Consider the following 18,130-nt stretch of genomic DNA (forward strand, 5'->3'; position numbering starts at 1 on the left):
ATACTGACCTACAGCTTTGTGGGAAAACAATCATTAGCGTTAAAAGAAGTGTCATCAAGTGTTTGGACTTTCCGATAGGCAACAGCTTGGGTTTGAGTTGAAAAGAAGGTGAAAAAGTAGGTTGGGTTTAGAGAAAGAAAAGAGGACAGAGAAAGGAAACAAGTCAGTTCTCCACATGGGTGTCTGCAATTCTTCTTGGTTACAAGTGGACATTTTCCAATATTTAACTTTTAAAATGTAGAAAGGGGAGGGGAGTAATAAAAGGGACATGTTACCAATGCAAAGCAGAACAAGTTACAGGTGCATGGCCACTTATAGTAAGACAATAACCTGTCCCTCCCAGGGGAGACATAAGAAACGGAATGTGGTGTGTTTTTTTCCTAACAGATGACATTCTAAACTCCAGAATCCCTATGAAATGACCCTCCTTGGTAGCCAGTCAATTGACAAAGGCTCATCTGAATAAAAAGAACACACAATACACTCACCCTAGACAGAGCAAACGACTATTTGGATAGGGAAACAAAAATTCAGTGTCTGTAAAGAAATGCTCCCCTTTTAAGGGGACTGATTCAAGTTGCAATACTACATCAGACAGGCCTTCCCCAATTTGGATCATCCAGATGTTCTAGCCTACAGCTCCTATCATTCCTGACTCTGATGTTGCCTAGAGGTGAAGGGAACTGCAGTCCAAATAGCTGGAGGAATTAAGTGAAAGAAGACTGTGATATATCATGATATATATTTATCACTTACATGGTCAGATATTAAGATTTTACTTACATATGAAGAGTCAACAAGTCACACATGGAATTTGTACCCATGTGAACAACTTGTAAGCAATGTAGGACTTTTATGTATGCTGGTTAACAACCCTTAAAGTATAAGTGTCATTTCACATGCTAGCAGGATTCCTCAATTTTCTTGAACATGCAAACATGTAATTAAAATCTGTTTTTGAAAATCAAGGGGATACTTTTTATATGGTCAAAGAAAAACATTATTCTATCTGTTAGAACAGAAGTCCCCAACCCCTGGTCCACAACCTGGTACTGGTCTGTGGCCTGATCCGGACCGGGCCGCAAAGACAGACCTCCCACCCCCGCACAGCCTGTTTGTGCTTGTGTGCATGCTCAGCGTGCCCGAGCAAGCACCGTGCCGCCATTTGCACATGCGGACGAGCAAGCACGCCCACACAACCGCTGCACTGTTGTTTGCACATAAGCGAGAGAGAGCGCTCGTTCACCCATGTGCACAAGCTCAGGAGGTACCCCACCTTCCCTAGCCAGTCTGTAAGGTGAAAAAGGCTGGGGACCCCTCTATTAGAAGGATTGTAGGAAAAATATTGGAGGTGTTTCCTTCCTGTTATTAGTCTCTAGCCTAAATTTGGTACTAAAAGGGGGGGCAGCAGTTTAACTCAGCAACTTGCCTTGGGCCTAGCTATGGCAATATATTCATTCCAGGATGGATTTCATTTAAATCTAGCTGATTTAAATCACAATTTAAATCACTAATCAGTAAGACTCAATTTAAATCATGACTTTTGAATGTAAAGACTCATTCTTGCTGTTAGTTATAATCTTTAATAATTGCAATCAGATGAAGATTTCATATCTAGAATAATAACCTGTCAGATTAGTAAAATAGCTATATCAGAACAGATTTTAGTTGAATAGGTTAATCACTTATATTTGGAGAACTACTTTAACTGTTTTATTTAACTAAAATAGTAACATTATATAGCATACATATCCTTGTATCTGCTTAGACATGAATGTGTTCATTGTTTGTACATCAATTTGCAGAAAAACAATGGGATTAGGTCGTTTCCTGAACTTTGCTCATTTTATACCATTTTTACTGTGAAAACATGCATCTTACCTCAGCTTTGATAATTTGAATTAACTGGATTAGTTTACAAAAAATTTAAATATTGCATAATATACAGCTTCGTACAGCATAACTAAGTTCTATTTCATGCTGAATAACCTTTGAACTATAATGGACCTTAAATAGAGATCTTTAGATACATTTTTTTCTCCAAAAGCATTTCGATCTATTTGATTTAAATTATTTTTTAATTTTTAAAAAAATCAATTTTAATCCACTTTGATTCATCCTATTTACAGTATATTGTAATGCCATTTCTTGGCATTTGGACTGAACTGCTCCACCTGATAGCTCCCCCTTGTGACATCCACATTTCTACCCCCTTTCCTTTCTTGAGCTCTTCTCCTGAAAACTTTTCCATTGCACAATCTGTTCTTATCCTCAACTCCTTACCTTCAAACCTAGATAGGATACAGAAGGGTCAGGAAAAGTATGGCCCTCGCCTTAGTATGGGGGTTAAGGCTAGACTTAGTGGATCAGCAGTAAGAATTACTCCATTCATTCTACAGACCAACTTGGGGCAGAGATATCCAAGAAACATTACAAACACCTATGGCTGCCCTCTGAAAAAATTAATGCAAGTGCCAAGCTCTCATTATTGCTTTCTCATTCAAATGTTGTATGGTTAATGTGTGCCTATTCACTTTACAACTCTATCTTCTTGTATTATATTACTCCCCAGATCTCCTGTTCCCCTTTCACCCTTCCTACAAACACATGACTGGTTTTCTGACAACATTCCCATTTTGCTCCTTCAACAGTTCATGCTGATAACCAAGCTAATTAGCCACTTCTAGTTTTTATCTTTGGTTTGTGACTACAGGCTATCACTTACTGCTATGTTCATGCTTAAACATGTTATTGTCTTAGACCAGGTCAAACCAGGGACGTGGTGGCGCTGCGGGCTAAACCACAGAAGCCTGTGCTGCAGGGTCAGAAGACCAAGCAGTCGTAAGATCGAATCTACGCGACGGAGTGAGCGCCCGTCGCTTGTCCCAGCTCCTGCCAACCTAGCGGTTCGAAAGCATGCAAATACAAGTAGATAAATAGGGACCACCTCGGTGGGAAGGTAACAGCGTTCCATGTCTAAGTCGCACTGGCCATGTGACCACGGAAGATTGTCTTCGGACAAAACGCTGGCTCTATGGCTTGGAAACGGGGATGAGCACCGCCCCCTAGAGTAGAACACGACTGGACAAAAATTGTCAAGGGGAACCTTTACCTTTGTCAAACCAGTGGCTATCTAATCTAGTATTCACTGTAACTGGCAGCTATCCTCTGGGGACTCAGGCACTTTCCTACCACCTATACCTTGACCTCTTCAGCAGATGCTAGCCAATGAAGCTGGGACCTTCCACATGCCAAACAGATACACTACACACCATGAACCTCTTTTTTCCTGAATTCCAGCACAAAACTCCATAGCATTCACTCCATCAATATCACCTGGCCATTTTCAAGGCAACGCTCTACCTTGCCTTACTCTGCATCTGTGTGATGGGCACTAACTCTCAGAAACCTTGCCACAAATGCACCATCATTATGTCCTCAACCTATGGTTTTTTTATTCCACTACTGAGCCATTTGCTCAGTAATTATCAGCCCTAGCAAATGTCCCATATTTGTTATCATTGTTCATCCTTCTGGACACCTCTGGGAGCAATCAGAAATCTTGGCTGACTTTTACTTAATTTAAGTTCAATCTTTTTTCTTCCACAGCTCTTTAACCGGCCAATATTATGATACTATATCCTAACAACTTACAGTTTCTGTGACTGCTGTTTGCAAGTTTCTTCCGCTAAAGATAGGCAACTAGAGCAGCTTTCTCAAACCTAGCAATCTCCAGATGCTTCAGACTACAACTTTCATTCAACCACAGACAGAATGGTCAAGGTCAAGGATGATGGAAGTGTAGGCCACAATATCTGAAAGCATGAAACCAAAGAAGGTAGAACAAGGCTCCTTCCTGTCTTGTCTTCTGATTCTATATCATACTCCAATCCTAGCTCAATCTAAAATTTAATTTTTTCAGTACCGTAGAAAACAGAGCCATACCTACCACCTCAAGTTCACTGGGAAAAAATGTGAGATATAAATGTAACAAATAAACTTAGGTCAGCTCATCAACCAACCAGTATGATACCTTAAGAGGGATAATACTATTCAAGTTTACAAGAGGTATTCTGAACTGATCACAGTGGGGAGCTACAGCAAGAATAAAGCATGGTACTCTTGATCAATAACATGAACAAGAGTTGAGGCACAGTGCTAAGATGAATGGGTTCAAGGAAGTAGTCATGTTAGTTTGTTGCCATAAATCCAACAAAGAATCCTATGGTTGACAAGCTTTATTTAGCATAGTTTTTTGTGGACTGTTGCCCACTTCTTCAGATGCAAGTGAAGAATCTGAAGAAGTTACAGCTGATGCAGCTGCATCTGAAAGAGTGACCTGGTTTTATTAACGTTTATGCCAAATAAAATTCATTACTCTTAAAAGAATGTTATTTTAGAGGAGTTGAATGCTCTTAGGTGTTAATCAAGATTTTAAAACTACATAATACAGGAGAACTATAAACAGCCAAAATTACTACTGATATTTCAGGCCTCAGACAAGTGAGAAAGTCTTCTCAAAAGTGTTAGAAGTGCAGTTTGGTTCAAATGTTCTCCATACTCAACTTCAAATGATGCTGTGACACACAAGATAAGATGCTAACAAAGCAGATGAGAGTACAGTTTGCACACAGAAGGTGGAGTAGAATAAATGATAGGGCAGCAGGCTGTAAATGTTAGCCTGATTACCTGCAAGACTGTATAGTGAAATAAATGGAGAAACAAAGAATTTCCTTCCAATTCCTTTGAAGACAGAAGGGGAAGTGAAAAACAACCTAAGGAAACAAAAGTGTATCTGATACATAGGACGTCAGTCAAGAATAAGAATGGAAAATAAATTCTAGTGGCTTTACAGACAACCCCACACATATAAAACATAAATTCCATACTTTCCAAGATTGATAATAGGATAGAGAAGAACTTGATTCAGGCACTTCCCAAAATTCTGATCAATTTTGGTAAAGAAATTTTTTTTTTATACAAATGATGCACTTCAAAATATTGCACTTGGTATATTTGAGAAATAGGCACCAATACATTTTAGTCAATGATGAAAATGTATATAACTTGCATATGCTTTCAGGGAAGGAGAAAAATTACAAAAATATGCTAGTTTCCATACAGGAAAATAAAACAACCTCACTGGGGAGAGTTTTTAAAAGTGCAAATAAAGCATGACAGATTCTTACACCCCTGGAAAAGAGGATGACTTTCCTGTGAGCCACTGAAAAAAAAGTAATTCAATGAAGATTTTTTTCAGACAGGAGTGTCAAACAGAACAGACAAGTCAATGACAATTACAATTTAAGGGACTATAAAGTCTGGTCACAGAAAAATAGCTTGACTCCAAAAACATAAGCCTAAATAGCTTAATAGAGCTATAGCTCAATAGAGCTATTTTATTGTGAAGATACCTAGAAATGAACTGGTTGAAAGACTACATGCAAATTCAATAAAGATAATGCAGTGTTTCATGTTCCCATTCCCAGCACACTCCAAAAATAATCTTTTTGTCATTAAGAAATGGGGTGCAAAAACCTTATTTCACCCAGAGACATTTAACATAAGAATGCAGGTGGCTCCAGTGAAATACAAAGTATTTCTAGAACATTTTAAGCTAGTACATTTTAATGCAGCACATTGTTTCAGTGTTGCAGACATCAGTATAATACTTGTAATCAACTTTCCCTGTACAGTAATTGTAATTTTCACTCCTTGCTGCAGGGAGACAGTACTATTGGTGGACTTTAAATAAACTATTTTCTAATACTGTGTACTTAACAAATAAACACAGTAAGTTAAATTTGTCAAATTCCGCATTGTGTTAATAGTGGTTTTGATTAAGTTCTTATCTGAACAGCAGTGTTCATATGAACTGGTTGTAATTCCCTGTAACCTTGTTTACAAGATCACACAGCAGTATTTGAACATATGCTTTGCCACTTTATGTTCTATGCTTTCAATACAACTATGATTAAACACAGTACAGTATTATAGCTAATGTTTCCAGCTTTAAGGAGTAAATATCCCTAAATTGTGAAATATCTTAAAACCTTGAAAATGTGCATCAAGATAACTATTTTAACTTTAGACATTCTAAGTATTTTGAGTTTTATAAAATATACAAGCTTCTACTTTTTTTTTCCACATCCATTTCTACTTAATCCAGAAACAAGAGAATCCTTTCAGACAGTAGGGACATTTCTCTTTCCCATGCCTCCCCAACCAGGATGAGGAATCCACTTCCTCTTCCATGCCTCAGACTTGAAACAATTTTCAACAGCACCCTTAAGTCTTTCACAATATCCTGCAGCCACTTCTTCACATTTCGGGCAATCCCTGGGTTGACACCTGCCTCAGAATACACACTCCCTAGCCACCAACTGACCAGATCTTGAACGGAAATAAGACTTCACTCTGAAGTTAACTGAACAATACAAATAAGAAAGCTTGTATTCTCAAATGCTTCCCTCTGCTTTACATTTGTGGTACTAAACACTGTGCCTATAACAACCCTTGCAACAACTTACATTATGATCATGATTACTGTTATGTACTATCCATATATAGTCAAACATCCAAGAATGCAAAGTACTCTCCTTTAATAATAGAGAATTATCAACAGACATTAAGATAAGTACGGTTAGAACCTATGTCTATACCTATCCAATCAGCAGCTTTTACGTGTTGGGGAAGGGTGAAAGAATTAGATTACATCTAGAAATTACAAAAGGGAAAATCAAGAAGACTTTGCAAGAGTCCGACACACACACACCCATAAAAACTAATACAGAATTGGAGGGGCGGACAGAGGAGATAAGAAATCCCTCCGATAGACCCCTACGACCTTGTTTCTTACATACAGTGCATGAATGCACAGGCATTGTGCGTTTTTTTATTTTTGGAAGAGGAAAGAAAGGAAATCGCAAACAATAGCAATAATATATTGCACGCAACGGACACCAGCCGAGTCCTCCTCTCCTTACCACGCGCACACACCCATAGAAAAGCTGAGGGATTCATGCTGCAAAGCATTTGTGTGAGGAAAGGGAAAAGGATGCAGCCCTTCCTCCCAGCTGCCTCCACACACGGCGCGGATGGAGAAACGGGGGTTGGGGGGGGAGGGGAAGGAGGCGCATCCAGTAGATCCCGAAAGGAGGATCTGCTGGAAGGGTGGGGGTGGGGGCTTCCACAGCAACGCCTTGCAAGGGACGCTCCTCATTTAGGGTCCCCCCCTCCCCGTGTCTTCAGCCGGCCGAAAGGAAAGGGCAGAATCCAGTCACCACCACACCACCCCCATCCCTCTTCCATCCCGGCCTCCAACCAAAGGTTACCATGAAGTCGGTGGCGAAGTTGTCCTCCCCATTGTGGTCGGTGTCCTTCATGGCCCGGACCCGCTGGACGAATTTCCTCAGGATCTCCTCTTGCTCCATCCTCCTCCTCCTCCGCCGCCGCCGCCTTCTCCTCTCTTCCCCTCCACTCCCTCCTAGCCTCTGAGGAGCCGGAGAAACCCAGCCTGAGAAGCCGCCCCGCAAACCGGCTTTCTTGCTGCCGCCTCTGGAGGTGGCAGTGGTGTTTCCGCCGCCGCCCTGGCCCTCCTTCTCCGACCGCCTCCCTCTCTCTCTCTCGACAGCCCCCCCCCCACACACACACACACAACAACTTCCCTCAGCGCCACCCGGCCTCCCGCTCCATTGTCGCCCAGCCTTCCCCTCCTCACCCACCGCCTGCCCCTCCCTCTCCAACGACTCCGCCGCCAACACCGAACGCGAAAAGATTAAGCGACCCGACTCTCCCCTCAACCGCTCCCCCCCTCCCCTCCGCCTTTTCCGTTCTGCGCAGCCGCGCAAGCAGCCGCTCATTTCCCCCCCCCCCTTTTAACGTGTTGATGTGACACGCCCGAGCGTGCTGCTCTGCTACTGGTTTATCACAGGAGAAGGTGGTTCTTATTGGCTTAGCTACCCATCAGTCCCTCCCCCTCTCTTTTTACCTCTGGAGAAACTTCCTTTTCCCACCCCTAAATTATTCCCTTGTGGATAGGATCTTCCATACGCCTGATAAATAGGACTCTGGGACATACCAATGCGGTTTCAGTGGAGGGGGAAAAGAAAATAAGTGGGGAGAAGTGAACACGACCCTCACTTCAAGTTCTAGAGAGTAGTAGTTGGTATTTGGAGCTCGCAGCGAGCTTCACAGAGATTACGTTAACATTTACAAGATACGTACATGGAGCGTTATTTAAGAGTCTTATCTGGTGTCTGTTCCTATATGTTTGTTGTTATGTGCCCTCAAGTCGCCTCTGACGTATGACGACCCCATGAATGAGCGATCTCCAACATGTCCTATCCTCAACAACCCTGCTCAGCTCTTGCAAACTCAAGCCTGTGGGTTCCTTTAGGGAGTGAATGCATCTCACATTTCTTCCTCTTCTTCTACTGTCTTCAGGCTTTCCCAGCATTGTCTTTTCCAGAGAACCATGCCTTCCCATTATGTGCCCAAAGCAGGACATCCTCAGTTTCAACAATTTTGCCTCCAGAAATAGTTCAGGCTTGATTTACTCTGGGATCCATTGTTCATCTTTCTGGCTATGAAGGGTATCCACAAAGCTCTCCTCCAGCACCACATTAGGAACAAATCAGTTTGCCTGTCAGGTTGTTTTATGTCCATCTTTCACACCCATACATGGTGATCAGAAGTACAAGAGTGTGGATTATCTTGGTTTCCAGTGACATATATTTACACTGGATGATCTTTTCAAATTCCTTCAGCGCTGCCCTTCCTAGTCTCAGTCTTCCCCTGATTTCTTGGCTGCATCTCCCTTTGGATAGATGATTTAACCAAGATATACAAAATCTTTAACTATTTCAAGCTCTTCATTGTCAACATTAAAGTTGTGTAGTTCTTTTGTAGTCATGATTTTGGTCTTTTTAATGTTCAACACCAATCCTGCTTTGGCTCTTCTTTCACTTTCACTAAAAGTCATTCCATGTCACTCACTGCTTTCTGCCAATAAGGTACAGTGGACCCTTGACTTACAGACTTTTTGAGTTATAGACTTCTCTGGCCGCAAAATTTAGGTTTGACTTGCAGCCTGAGAATTGACTTACAGACCAGAAAAAAACCAAAATGGAACAAAAACGGCCTGTTACGGGATTAATCGGTTTTCAATGCACTGTAGGTCAATGGAGACTTGACCTACACACTTTTTGACTTGAGAACCGCCTTCCAATACGGATTAAGTTCTCAAGTCAAGACCCCACTGTAGTCATTTGCTCTTCTTACATCATTGATGTTTTCTCCACCACTTTTCACTCCTCCTTCATTTGAGCTTTCCATATGATAAGTTCTGACTCTGAATTGAACAGGTTAACAGAATAAAATGCTCCCTCGCCTATAGGAAAACATTCTATCTCTCCATATTCTGTCCAAATGGTAGCATCCACAGTACAGGTTACAGTCAAGTACTGTATTGAGGAACACCCATTTTTTTTGGAACAGCCCATAGTTTCTCATAATCCACACAATCAAAGGCTTTGCTGAAGTCTATAAAACATAAATTGATGTTTATTAAGAACTTAATGGGATTTAATTCCAAGTAGGTGTGCATCTAGAATCAGATTCCTTTATTTTTAATGTACCAGCACATACTCATATTTCATTTTACTAAGAAAGAACTAATGGATCTGCCATAATGGAACATTTGTTCATGGTACCCTCTGTTGTTTTATTCCACAGTTCTTGACTACTACAAACTGTCTTTAAAAATATACTATATGATGTCTTCCAAAGTCTCTTTTTCCAAATTATCATTTCAATTTAATATTGTAAGTATTTAGAAGTGTAATGTGGCAGCTTTATACAACCCTGCAGTTACAATTCTTAAACTGCCTCACTAACTACAGTTATAATGAATATGTGTTACAGAATTTGACCCTATTGCTCTTTTCCATGATGTTGTTTAAACTGAAAAAAATGTTTATTTCACACTGTGTCTCAGGGAGCAGAAAGAAGAAACAAATGTTTGTTATGTAGTGTACCATGCAAGTGGATATGCACTACATTGTTACAATTTGCTTATGGCTAACTATGACAAGATGCCCAGTATGCTTTTGGGCTGCAAACCCATATACATGCACATGTAGTAAGGCTTGATACATGCATATTTATCAAGTGATTACTTCTTTTTGTATCAGCCTTTTAGAACTACCATATCACAGGCAGCATTTGTACTATGCTGTCCATGAAAAAAAATTCAACTAGGTCAATCCATGTTCTTTGTTCAGTCATAAAGAGTAGAGAAACTGTATGTTAACACTACATGTGCAAACCAGGATTTTGTTCCATTGAATTTGGTGGGACTTATCTCTGAATAAATAGATATTATATCAGGTTGCATGTTTTGGATTTTTTAGAAGCCACTGGTTTACACACAGTTCTGAGGGAAATTACCTTGTCAGTAAGGCAATGTGTTTTTCTAGCTGTTTTCAAGACTGGACTGACTGAGGGTAGTCAAAGCCTGAGGCCAATCTCCTCTCAGGCATAAAGCTCATGGAGAGGTTTGCTTTAGCCTATCTGCCTTACATAGCTTTCAGGGCTATGATGTGGAGAAAATTAGAGACAAGTTATCTATACCACCCTGGGCTTCTTTGGAGGAAGAATGGAATTACATAAATCTAAATCAATTTACAGTGTTAATGGAATTTTCAGTACACCTCAGAAACAGTTAAACATTTAAAATGACCCTTTGAATCAGGTTCATGGGTAAGGTAAAACTTTAACTGAGGGCATGTTAGCACACAATACAGGCTGCCAGGTAACATCCTATTTTAACAAGACAAAATTCCTTCTTTAATTTGTGCCATATTTAGAAGTTAGTGGAATAGACACATCTGTATTTAAAATATTATTTAGACAAATATCCAAACTTCCTGAATGGCTCGCATCCTTTACTCTTTAATGTTACCACTACACAATTCTCAAAGTATATTTAGCAGGTCACTGAGGGGTAACAGGGAAGAAGCTAACAAGGAGAGCAAAAAACATATGCCACCAATCACTACTATTCCAATATTTCTGATAACAAAAATTTAATCAGAACACATTGTACAATGTATATTATGTCAAGTTACTTAAATCTTGCATCTTGTGCTGGGAATGCAGAATTCCTTGATATCAAATTCATTATATTTCAATAATGTGCTGCCAAGCTACAGCTTGATCATGTCCTTGTTGGCTTGGAAATAAGTACCACTGAATGTCAAGTAATTTCCAAGTACGTACAGATAGGATTGCACATGCAATCTCTTATCAAACAGAAATGTGAATACAAAACTAATAAAGTAATGTATTAGTCAGTACTCAGTTTGAAAATAAATGGTGGAATCTCTCACAGTTTTTATTGTCACCATTGTTTTGTATCAGCCTTTTTTCCACAATCTTACATAATTCTGTTACAAGTAAATAGGTATCTAGATTGCTTTGTCTGAAAAGACAATAGCTCGGCTGTGTCACAATGTCAGTTTGAGAAGTGAAAGGAAATACACCCTGAAGAAACTGTGTGATATAATGGTGGTGGTGCAAAATAGATTTAATGTAAACAGGAAATGAACCAGGATGTAAACTGGACAGTTCCTTGTCCAGAAATCTCAACTAAAAATTAACATCCGCTAAAAACCTAGAATATATTATATCTTCATTTTTAAAAATATGACAGATACTGTCATAAAGTATTATTGGCCAGAATCCTACTAGGATTTCACTCCAGAGTAAGTGAAATCACTCAAGCTGTGGCAACAAATTGCTGCTAATTAACAAATAGCTGTTGCTTGCCTGGTCACTATGGCAGTTATACAAACTTGCACATGACCTGCACCTTGTTGATTAAGTGCAATTTGCTGCTGCAGCTTAAAATGCTTTTGCTTACTCTGGAGTAAGAACCCCATAGGAGTCCGGCCACTGTTTTCAGATTCTTGGGGTAATTCTGTAACAGAGTTACAACAGTTGAAAGGCTTTCAGATAGGACAGAAACACTAGACACACCCCCATGACACAGAGACAGGAGCAGAACTCCCCCAATACAGCATGTGGGTGTTGCCAGCATAGCCATTCTACCAGCAGAGAGGTATCACCTTCACTATTCCTGTCCATCAGTTAATGGACAGGAATAGGGATCTCAATGTGTGAGGGTTTGGTAGGACGATCGTGTGACACTTCCTTTTTCCCAACAACTTAACCAGACACCATTTGCAGTGGTAACAAGGGAACATTTATTTTAGAACTGTCAAATAAACCATTGTCGTGAACTGGAACATAGTCTCTTTTGCCTTCCTCCAACGGGGTGGGAAGAGATTTCCAATCTTCCAGAACAAAGAGGTTACCAAAACTAGAGTTCTATGGTCTTGGTGGATCGACTGGCGACCCGTTCCTTCATCGTTGTTCCCATCTGTATAGGCAGCAAGGGCACAGATGTGTCTCCAAGGAAATCTTCCCACTTGGAATATCCCCTGGGTTCCAACATTTCCCAGGCTCTCTCCATTCTGACTTCCTTGTCGTCTCCCGTGCTTGCTGTTCAATCCTCTCCCTTCTCTCTAGCTCCACCTTTTCCCTTTCTTCACTCAATTTTTTCCTCCACTCTCTAGCTTCTGCTTCTCCCCAGTAAGATGGTCGGGGGGGGGGGAATCACAGCTCTCCTCCTATGGTCTCCCTCCTCCTTAGGCACTTTCAGTCTCTCCCACTTCAGGGTCTAAGGATCTTGCAACCAGATCCATTCTCAGCCTGGAGGTAATGCCTCCCCTTTCTCTATCACCTCTCCTTCCCCTGCTTCTATCTCCTCCCACCTCTTACTCGCCTTCTCACCCTTTTTAACTGTTCTTCTTTTACTCCCATCCCCCCTCAAGCTCTGGGATAGTTCTTCCTCTTCTGCCCCCTGGAGGGACTCCTCTGATGTTTTCTCCAGAGGTATCCTGTGTCCATACTCCCCTCCTTTCTTTGCCTCCTTTCCAGGAATGGACAGCGCTCCAGCGAGCAGTGACCCTGACTGGCCTTCTGGCTCATACAGTGCATCTCCATATTAGACATATCAGCATATAAATGCAGTTTATGCTGTTCAGGTTTTACACAGGCCCAGAACACCCAACTCTACGTGATGTTTAGCACAGCGATGTAAGTTCATGTTCAGAAGCAAGTTAATTAGACATACTGTATTTGGCTAAGACAGGGACATGATGGCTGTGGTTTAAGCCACAGAAGCCTCTGTGCTGCAAGGTCAGAAGACCAGCAGTCGTAAGATCAAATCCATGCCACGGAGTGAGCTCCCGTCGCTTGTCCCAGCTCCTGCCAACCTAGCAGTTCGAAAGCATGTAAAGATGCAAGTAGATAAATAGGTACCACATCAGTGGGAAGGTGATGGCATTCCATGTCTAGTTGCACTGGCCACATGACCACGGAAACTGTCTACGGACAAATGCTGGCTCTATGGCTTGGAAATGGGGATGAGCACTAGAGTCGGACACGACTAAAGGTCAAGGGGAACCTTTACCTTTACCTATTTGGCTATTGTAAATAACATACGTAGTTCATTGTAACTCTAAACAGTGTTATGCTATCAATCAATATTAGAATTTTTATGTACAAATAGCCATGGCCATAAAATAGCCATGGAAGTTAAATAGCGGTTGATCTTTAAAAAAAACTATTAATTGGAAATTGGGTCTAATCTCTGTTTACGAAGTTATGTCAGAATAGTTGCTGTAAAGCATGGGTTCCCAATCTGTTTATTGGGACCCCTAAAGGAGTTGCAAATTGTTTCCTGGGGGGCTGCCACAGTTTTCGGAGGAGGAGGAGGACACATCATCCTGCAAGCCAGGGCAGCTATGGTGCGAATTGAAAGACGAGAAGGCAGCTACAGGTTGGAGGGGGAGAAATGGTGGTGGAGGAGGAAAAGGCCGCCACCCCCACCACTGAAACAATGTTGTGCCCTTCTTGCCTCAGCCTCGTATTGCCAGCACCATCTTAGGGAGGATGGCTGAGGAGGAGGTAGAAGCAGAACTACTACTTGAAAGGAGGACAGAAAGGGGGACGATTTCCTACCTAAGGGGAAACTCGCCCTTCCCCAGTAAAACCCAATTTTAACCCTCCCTTGTCCTTGCCACCTCCCAGAGCCCATTAAGGAACTATCGGGGGGGGGGGCAGGGGCAAGTGGTTTTAATCAACACTCAGCTGCAAAATTTGAAGCTGGTTGCCCAGTTCCAAGGACAATCATCACATTAAATAGTTAGTTAGAATTATATTCTGAAAAATCTGTGTTTAATGTGTTTTCTTTACCCCATTTAAATGCCTTTTTATGCAAATGTGGCAGGGGGTTGCAGGTTACTTGACTTTTATAAAAGGGGTTCATTACTTGAAAAAGGTTGGGAAACACTGCTGTAAAGTATTTGCCAAACTAATTCAGAGCTCATACTGCTTTTAGGAAAGCTCTCGGCCTTTGTTAGTTGTAATTGGTATTTGTTACCATTATTTTCAGTTTTATACAACACTGAGAATTTTGACTCCTGTGATTTGACATTAAACAAATTATAGATTCCATACAGCTGTGCTGAGGTATGTGAGAGACTGAGACTAGGATGTTCCTCAAATTGCTAGAGTCAGCAGCCAGTTTACTTTACAGGATATATAATTAGAAGGCTTTGAATTGTTTTACTTCTGAAGAGACAAGAAAGCAAATATAGACCAGAACAGGTCAAAGATTATATGGAAGAACTGTTATGCTGCAATAGCTGGTCTTAAATTTAGTGTTTCAACGGTTCATAATGGTGCATCCCTATGGTAACTGGGAATATGAGCAGAACATGAAGTATTTGTTTTTACATATTACAATACATTTCATGTTGTTCTTGACAAAAGATACTTAGTTAGTTTAAACCTAACAACAGATATATGCCAGCTTTCCCTGCAATATACTCATCTCTCCCGTACACCTATAATCAATTCACAAATGGCTCACGGGTATTTGAAGCAGGGTCTCCCCAGCCACAATGGTTTTTCATTCAGGGCTTGCTATAGCTTGTTTATCACAACAGCAATAAAGACATATGTAAAAGAGTTAGATGTATGCCCTTTGTTATCAATTAGATTATGCTCATTCTTAATTCGCAGCCTTTTGCAACTGGAGAATACAATTGGCACGCTTCCTTCACAAACACAAGACCATATATTCAAATTGTTTAGGATGTAGAAATACAACTCAGGTGGAACATATAATTTCCCTGCAGCATACAGAGGTATGTTTTCAATTTTTCCTTTTAAGCTGCATTCTGTATTTTTTTCCAGTTAAGTCATTCACCCTTGTTCCTGTTTTATATTTTTTGCTGTAAATTAATAAGCTTAAAAGACATATAATGTGGAATATATTGAGAATGGATCTTATCTGCGGATGTAATATAGAGTAAGATTCAGCTCACCAGACAGCATCTGCACAATCAGTTTGCAACTGTGGGAGTAGAGCTGTCCCTGTTCTGAATGGACCTTGCCCAGATGAGTACTGTATAGGGTTTTCCTGCAATTTGATGCCAGTGTGTGTACTTGGAATTACTTGAGATAGATTAATTAAACCTTTAAGATGTTCTGAGTATGCAGTCTTGATTTGGAATTAAAATCATTTACAGTATGTACTAAAATCATGGTAAATTAAAATAATTGTGTGCAATAGTAAGATCTCAATGACGGAAATATTAGCCAAATGGTTTAAGGCCTACTCCCCTAAACTTCTTTTTCTCCATATATGAAAATGCCCACCATTGACATGACTAGCATATCTTGGGGTGAGTTCTAACCTGACCCTTTAGTTTTGTAAGTATACAAAATCTGGAGGTGAGGGAGCATCCAAATAGTTAAATATACTATAGTCTAGGAACCATTACATATATGTGTCTACCTATCATGTAGTTCAATTTTTAAAAAACTCCTTGAATGCAAAATGTTTGCTGATGTATAGACTGAACAACATTTGCACCTCTGACCAAAACCTTCACATTTTCTCCAGTAAATGATCAATAGTCCACAATGGAAGCCCAAGTAAGGTAATCCTGGATAATCTCTTACTGTACTACAGTTGTAGGATACATCCCATCTTCTAAAATAAAAATAAACCTCGTCTAATATCTTGCTAGCTTATATTTTATTTAACTGAAATAGAAGACATAAATGTAAAATTCAGGTTTCATTCTGTAATAATGACTAGTCTATCATTAGTTGAAAGCTATACATCTGGAATTATATTTAATTAATGCATCTTGTTTCCATGTGTTTGACTAGAATAAATTTCCATGATGCACCACTAGACATATGATCAATAGGGATCTCTCAGTCACCGCATGTGACTTCTTTACATCTGTCATCCAGTTCAAGGACTAGAATGGAGACTCCATCAGTCAGTGCCATCTGTACACTTGATATTCTCCAGAGAGGTTTTTGCCTGTAGATCAATGAACCAATTATTCTCATCCATAAATGTAGCTTGTCATCCATGGCAGAAAATACAGAGAGTATTTCATTTGTTACAAAAGCATAAAGTCAACAGAAAAAAACACAGTAGCATATTCATTTTCTTTAACTTTTTCAGTAAACTGTTTTGGAGATGACCCAGTTGAAAGGAAATTATTCATGCACAAGGAGACACAGAGAGAGATAGCCCGCAGCACATTGGTACAAGTTATGCCTCTCAAGGGGATTGAAAAGTATGTGGCATGCTGTTCAGAGAAGGGGGGGGAGACTTGTAGAAAGTCACGTGATCTAAGATGAATTATGGCTTTTGCTACACTTGAAATCACAAAGCATGTCACAAAGAAATACTGAAATGTGCTTCAGCAAATTATACAACCAGATTGGCTTCACTATATGTTAATGGGTACATATTGGTCAGTATCAGATCTAGAGGCTGGAGAAGAGGATTAAAGAAAAGTGGGGAAAGTGACCTAAAACAAATAATATTGTTGGAGCAAAATTTCCCCTGTTTAAAGATTTACTGCGGTACAAAATAATTTGAATATAAAAATTAGCACTATAAATAATCATAAATCCTCAGTAGAAAAAAAGTATTCATGATGCTGGATGGAACCTTTTAGACCCCAGGAGTTCATGAATAGCAAGTTCTTTTATGTGTACAGGAAGAGGAAGTTCTGTTGATGTGTCCCTTGCTGCATTTTGTTCCAGAGGATCTTGTAATCCTGATGAATAAAATGTGGGGATACAATGGAAAGCAGGAGTCAGGAAAGCTTTGGTTCCTCTCACAGAATAGAAATCAGGATCTAAACCTGGATGTTGAACTCAGACGTAGCCCATGTGCAGTCTCCAACTGTTCATCCAGTTGTAGAATTGATTGCACACTCAGTAGTATTTCTGTTTGCAGAACAGTCTGCAAAAGGTATAGAGGGATTAGAAAGCACTCGGACAAATGCACCATGTATTAGTACAACTCAAAAAAACAACCAAACTCAACTCTTAGTCCATTATTTCCATCTACTAACATTACATAAGACAGCATCTGGTGTTAGCCAGTCTTTTTGCTGTATCTTAACACAGCTGATCAGCTAACCTTGTGAATTCTCCTTTCTTTCTCCCCTCTTTTTGTTAACAGACTGCCCCATTTGACATCCCTGTAATTAAAAAAAAAGATACTTTACCATCTAGTTTAACATAAGTAAATATAATCTGCCCTTGCATTAAGCTTACGATGACATTGTGTCTTAAGACCCCCAGCTGGCTATTGAGGAATAAATAAAAGCGAGGAAATGACATGATAAAAATAAACTTATTTTCTTTTATAATGGTCTTGCAGTAACCTAGACACAAATAATTGTATCAACACATGTTTTACTTATTTCTTAAATTTGTTTGGTTATATGCAAAATTGGCCTGGAAATAAGCACATGCATCTATTATGTTAACCTGCTCTACACACTGACCTACTAGTGACCCAGTTATTTCTCTCAGGGACAACCTTAGAAGGTTGAGAGGTAATTCATTGGCTCTATTAGCCTTTTCTAAGCATCTCCTGAGTATAAACCATCAATCATGATAAATTATGCTAGCCCTTGATTGCTTGCTAAGTTGCTGGATGTATATTTCTTCTCAT

General features: G+C 40.1%; 1 protein-coding gene and 1 long non-coding RNA gene across 3 annotated transcripts in view; both read right to left on the bottom strand.

The window, feature by feature from the left end:
* Positions 1-7,802, bottom strand: part of PTPN12 (protein tyrosine phosphatase non-receptor type 12) — an 82,115-nt gene extending 74,313 nt beyond the window's left edge. Inside the window, exon 1 of one of the 2 annotated variants that reach the window (XM_073000708.2) lies at positions 7,335-7,802. In XM_073000708.2, coding sequence (XP_072856809.2) covers positions 7,335-7,433 — 99 coding nt within the window. In that variant the 5' untranslated portion in view covers positions 7,434-7,802. The remainder of the gene's footprint in view (positions 1-7,334) is intronic. The other variant, XM_073000709.2, reaches the window with a different exon arrangement.
* Positions 7,803-14,336: 6,534 nt separating this feature from the next.
* Positions 14,337-17,644, bottom strand: LOC144589510 (uncharacterized). Its single transcript, XR_013545665.1, has 2 exons — positions 17,591-17,644; positions 14,337-17,410 (listed from the first exon to the last, which is right to left on the bottom strand). It is a non-coding gene; the product is annotated as an uncharacterized LOC144589510 (long non-coding RNA).
* Between the last annotated feature and the right edge of the window lie 486 nt (positions 17,645-18,130).

Source organism: Pogona vitticeps, chromosome 5, assembly GCF_051106095.1.
Source record: "Pogona vitticeps strain Pit_001003342236 chromosome 5, PviZW2.1, whole genome shotgun sequence".
Classification (NCBI taxonomy): Eukaryota; Metazoa; Chordata; class Lepidosauria; order Squamata; family Agamidae; genus Pogona; species Pogona vitticeps.